The following is a 6099-nucleotide window of genomic DNA, read 5'->3' on the forward strand; positions in this document are numbered from 1 at the left end:
TTGCACTGCTGTTTTGCTGTTGTTGTCAGATTGGGGCTATGAAATAGCGTAGTTTACTTCCATGGTGTGGGCAGAACAGACCAGTCAGGAAAATGCTGCAGTAGATACAATCTACTGTTATCCAGTAGGTTGGGTCTGCACCTTTCAGAGCCCCAGAGCATAGCACTGGGGCCATAGTTAAAGGAGCTTTAGGAGCTTTAAGCAGTTTCTGTTCTGTGATTATCATAAGCTGCTTTTAGGACTGCAGTAGTCTGACACAGCTTCTCAGAAATGCCCTATGAGTTGCTGCCCTACTTGGTTTCTCTGTGCAGTGCTACATGCTGCAATACTAGCCAGCCATGTCTTCACTTCCCTTGACATGCCTCTACAGTAGGATTTACAAGAGAGGCAGTACTGGAAGAAAGTATTACTGCTTTCTTTTCTAGTAGAGGAGCTGATGAAATCCTCTCCCAGACAGAGACTGTGTTTTAGCATCCATTCACATTGTTCTGTCCCTTCTACTTCATGGGAAAAAGATGGAGCTAAGGGGAAAAGTTCTTGTCCTCCCAGCATACGGACTGCATAACTCTGTACTATACCAGTGCAGTAAGAATAATATACCCAGTTCCATACATCATCCTTCCCAATAACCTCTCTGTTATCTAAAAGCTAGTTAGAAGAGTAAGAAAAAAATACTGCCCATATCCTGCCCATGAAACAAGAATTATTGTTCCTAACTATATGGCTTCATAACTGACTTGAGACTGTTAGAACGTAGTTGAAGTAATTATGTATTGAATGAAATAGGAAACAGATGTCTTGACTTCTTAAAAAGTAATTACAAATAGCATTTTCATACGGCTCCAAATGCCACTCCACAAAATACCAAAATCACTTAGCCTGACTTGAAAATTTCACCCAAACTATTTGACAGAATAAGATTCAACAAGTTTCATTTTGTGAAGAAAAGGATCAAATTATGGGTTAGAAAGGAGCAATCAATCAATGATTCTGATTATTGCATTTTTGAGATGTTAAGTATATTTTTATAAAGTTCATTTATAGCCTGTTCTTCACAATAACTGTAATTTCTGGTAAGAGTTATTTGGAAATCCTAAAGTAGTGTCTAATGTACAATACTGACTTACAACATTTTGTAAAAGTGTGAGATAATGCAGTGTAAAGTCAGAGCCACATTCATAAGCAAAATATTTTGCTGCTTGGACAGAGACACCTTTCACCTCCATGCATAATCAGTCAGCAAGTTGAGGATAAGAATAAAGAGATTATTCTTCATCCTCACAGTGCAGGAAGTCAGGCTTCACTTGGTGGGATGACACATTTAACGTAGTATTTTCTAAAATAATACTAAAAGAAATTGTATTAATTTTACATTTTTGGGCAAGGCCTTAACAATAATCTGCTTAAAGTCTCCCAGACTTAAAGAGCTTCTTGTCTAGGTTTAAAAGCAGCAGTAGCAGCAAGTGTGAGTTAACCCAGAAAATGGTAATTTCCTGTCAAGAGCCCTCCAACAAATGTCGCTTTTATATCTGGCAAAGATCACTAGGCCCCAGTGTTTTGAGTTCAGCATGCTTAAGCACTCTTCATTAAACCGGATGTAGAGTGTGAAAGGTGATTCAGGCAGCATGGGCAGGCATCCGCCCAGATGGCTATGCTTTGGACACTCCAACAAGGCTGAATAGATGCTTCATTGGGTGAGTTAATAGTCAGGCAGGGGCCAATGGGTACTTTAAAAATATTGTCTTTCAATAGTCTCTTCACTGTAGGGAAAAAGAAGTCACTGACTCACTTGTGATTAGCTGACCTATCATTACAAAACTTTCCATGTTGGACTCAGTCATAACAGAATTTATTGTAAAATACTAGATATTTAGAGTCCATATTATTTTCAAGCAATCATTCTTTTTACATTCATGACACATTCATAAACACAGCTGCATCGGGTGCACTTGATGGGAAGGAAAAGCAGCATGCTGTATCCTGCCCCCTTATGCACAGCCCTAATGCCATGCCTTCCTAGCAAGAAGCTTCCTTAGCATTGCCCTTGCCTGCAGGCAGGAAGAGGATTTGCTTTCTTTTTCAGTGCACCCCACAGTTTATTCTGGGAGGCAAGGTTTTAATCCCCAAAGTTTGTATCCAAAGTACCTAACAGACACTATGTGGCTTCCCCACATAATGCCATGTACAACCTAGAGACCCTGCACAATATTCCCAGAGTTAACTTTGTTTCTCTTGCTCATAGATGAAAGTTTCACAGTCTGCAAATTATCAGTAGCAAATGAGAGTGGCTGAAGCTGGGGCTTTCTCTTGTCGTTTGTAAGGGGTATGAAAGCAAGTAATTCTCCCATTCTAAGTCACAGTCTGAGCTTCACAACCTCAAAGGAAAACTACACCAAGTCAGGATGGCAAAAGGTTCTTCTGTGGTTAACAACAGAGCAGATCAGTTAGTGCATTGGGAAGGAAGACGAGATAATAATTGGTATATTATAGCAAAAGACTAGATTAAGCTAGATGGAACTAGATTCTTTAATATAAGTCAAAAGTGAATTCAGATATAAATCAATAAGTAATAAAGATGAAGACCATGATAACTGGTATAAAGTAAAACCTTACTGCAGTCAAAGCAGTGCTTTTCTACCTTAGCCTACATCTTGCAGCTCCACACATGACACACAGAAAAGAATGGGTTGTTTTTGTATTTTGTTTTTCACAATGGTCCATCCTGGTCCTACCATTTCAAAGCATTTTATACACAGTGGAACAGTTGTTTCTGGAACATCTGAGATCACCTAGGGAAAACAACTCATGGAAACCTAACTAATGGTTTATATCATGTAGCAGAGTGAAGAGAAGAGCCATCTTCTTAGGACTGCTCACGTTCTGTCCAAAATATTTATCTCACAGTTTGATGAATCCCTCTGGTGGTTGTAGACAGAGCACAGAGGACTCACTTTTATTAGATGCCTAACTTTTTGAGAGCTAAATCCAGGTGAAATGAATTTAACTCTGATGCTATAGAGAATCATGTGACAACTTATTTCCTCTGTATTTATCATGGCAGGGGCTTTGTTCAGCAAGATGTTCAGGTGAAGGCAGTCAGCTGGAATTAGCATGAAAATGAGTTACTTTAATGTATTGCCTGTGCAGTCTAGGAAAGCTGCATTTTAAATCTATTAACTAGTCTCCCAAACCTTAAAATTTTGAAAATTGTTGAACTTTTTCTGGACTCCATATGTTTACTTAAAATACTTGCAGGTTGTCTTTTGACAGAGCGCCCCGCCCTTAACTAACTATTTAAATGAGAGAACCATGGTCCTAAATTGTCATCACCTTATATAAAACTTCAAAGCATGACTTGCATTGTTGATGAGCACTGGTAGCTCTTGTCTTCAGCAAAAGCTTCTGGAAAGCCAAGCTGCTGCTTCTAGAAAGACAGACAAGGCTTCATGCTGTCAGTGCCTATGTTCTGCTGAATTTTCCTGTAGAAAAGCCTTTCTCTGGGGTGAACATGTAAAATGTAGATGATCTTGTAAAGAAATGTTGCCAGTGGTGCCAATACAGCTTATTCTGATAGCTGTATTAGAAGTACCAGTTGAAGTGTTGCCATTCTAGTATTGTCCTTTACAGACAATATTTTATTGTCTAGTGTTGTCCTTTATGGGTCTGTTTCAGCAACTGATTGCACAGGTAAATCCACAGGCTCTGAAGAGATGAGAAGCAGATGTTAAATCATGCACCGTACAACTTTGTCCTCTTCCCTCTCATCTGCTAACTGGCCTGTCTCCCCAGGACATGGTGGGATATGCTAAATTGCTGACTGCAATATTTTATGAAGTATCAGTTGGTCAGAAACAGTCTTCTCCATCTCCTCGCTCATTAGGAGTGTCCAGCATGTGGCTTTTGCACTGCCTGAGGCTTTGCGAGCAGTTCAAATATGTTTGCCAAGGCAGGGCAGCCTTCCTGGCTGTGGCATGAAGGCAGCCAGCAGAAACTCCTCATGGGGACATTGCTGTAATCGCCTTGGGGGACCCATTTATACAACTGATTAAGCCCAGCCTCCTCCAGCAGTGTAGTCATGTAATGAGACCCTTTGGGAACCATTGTCATTTCCCTCCTTTGAACAGCTATGGCAGCTCCTCTCTTCACGGCCCTCCAAAATATAGGGAACGGGTCTTACAGTCCTCAGCCGTATAAAGCTTTTGGCATGCAGCTTGCAAGGTGGGGAAGGGTCAGATCCAGGTGACGGTCCCACTCTGGTGAAAGCTTCCTAGCTAAAAAATATCACCTTGTCAAACAACTCAAGATAATGAAATTTAAAATTATGACACTTTTTGTATAAAAAGTACAGCCCTGTGTGTATGGACCCATTTGCCCCAGTCCTGCAGTGCTCACAGTGACCATGTGAACTGGCTAGAGACCATCATGCCAAAAGGGTGTAAAACATAAGAGACCTGAAGATACATGGCTGGTCAAGGGGAATGGGGATCCTAACCACCTCTGTGATGCAGATGGATAATATGAGGGTAAGGCAGGGACACCCGTTTCTTAGGCACAGCACACATGATCGACTCCCCTTAAGTCAGGCAGTAAAATAAATACAAGTTAAGCAAGCGCTCACAAGCTTGGTTTACGTCCTGTTGCTGGGCAGCCTGTGGCTACAGAGGGCAAATGCTGTTCTCTGTTTTTCTGCCTATCCTCAGCACATCTTCTCCTTAGCAGGAGGCATTTGTCAAACTTCTCTGGTTTCTAGTTTCCAACTGTCACTGTGGACAGCTGGGGAATAGAGAGATTCTTCTGTCTCTTTTTGTAAGTTCTCCAATTAGCTGCCCTCTTTGAAGCCAGCCTCTAGTATTTTTCTGCAGAGACTGGCCGGATGGCTTGTGAACATTTAAAAGGGAAAGCACCTTTTAAGTAGTAAAGATTCTTTCACCCTCCTCCCTCAAAACACAGTAGAGTGAGCACAGTAGAGTTGGGACATTTTATGCTCTGCTATTTATTGAATAGCAAGTTTCGCAGTAAAAGCTGTGATAAAAAGATTAGAGAAATTCAATTTATTTTTCTGCTCCCAGAAGTACTGCCAGCAGCTAGCTCTTTTTGATAAATTCCTTTGATATTTAAATGCTATGACTCCTTTGCAAAACTTTCTCTGACACTTTGAATTGACTGCAGGCACTGATATACCACCTTCAATATGTTACCTAGTTGGGGGTTTGCTAATTCATATGAGTTTGCTTTGGTTAAACAGGCAGTTGTGATACCAACAGCCCTTACTTTAACATTAAGCATGTGGTAGATATGTCTTTAATTTGTTTTTCTTTCTTTTTATTTTTCATTGTAGTACCCTTTCAACAGCCCAACATCACGGATGGAGCCGTGTTTGATGAGCAGTACTCCAAGGTTGCATCCCACACCAGTGACTCCTCGCTGGCCAGAAGTCCCATCTGCAAACTCCTGCTACACAAGCCCATCCATGCACTCCACGAGATACGGAAATTCTAGTGACATGTACACCCCTCTGACTACACGCAGAAATTCCGAATATGAGCACATGCAACACTTTCCTGGCTTTGCCTACATCAATGGGGAAGCCACCACAGGTTGGGCTAAATGAAAATGACTGGTATCAGCTGAGCCCATATACTTTAAAGAGTTATTAAAACTTTATATTATGTGGGACTTTTCATGGACATTCTTCAATGGAGGTGAAGATGGAAAAAGATCCTGGGCAGATAAACGTAGTTCATAACATGGGTGTATTGCAGACCAGTGTGACAGAATGTTCCTGTAACCGAACAAGATTTTTGTACTATTCTAGACCATTATTTAGGCCGATCTGTGCCTTTTTTAATTCCAGCATTTGGGCCAACCCTGTGTGATGTCAATTCCAGTGAGCCATTTCTCCCCCCTCTCATATTGACAAATGTTAATGGGTTTTATAGAGAAATACTGGAAAGGAATCTATTTATAATTTGAGTTAAAGACAGAAATTTCACTCTCAACAAAGCTCTGGCATCTGTTCTTCTTTTAAACTGCTAATGCATTCCTTAAAAAACATTCTGCCAAGTCATCACTTGTTTATATCGGTTCTTCTTTTTGGCT

The 6099-nt window shown here is 40.7% G+C and overlaps 1 protein-coding gene across 1 annotated transcript in view; it reads left to right on the top strand.

Moving 5' to 3' along the window:
- The window catches only part of RFX4 (regulatory factor X4), a 98588-nt gene extending 92977 nt beyond the window's left edge, over positions 1–5611 (top strand). The window contains exon 18 of the mRNA XM_026056842.1: positions 5339–5611. Within this exon, the coding sequence (XP_025912627.1) occupies positions 5339–5611 (273 nt within the window). The remainder of the gene's footprint in view (positions 1–5338) is intronic.
- The last annotated feature ends 488 nt before the right edge of the window (positions 5612–6099 follow it).

This window comes from Apteryx rowi, unplaced genomic scaffold (genome assembly GCF_003343035.1).
Source record: "Apteryx rowi isolate R43461 unplaced genomic scaffold, aptRow1 scaffold_133, whole genome shotgun sequence".
Lineage (NCBI taxonomy): Eukaryota > Metazoa > Chordata > Aves > Apterygiformes > Apterygidae > Apteryx > Apteryx rowi.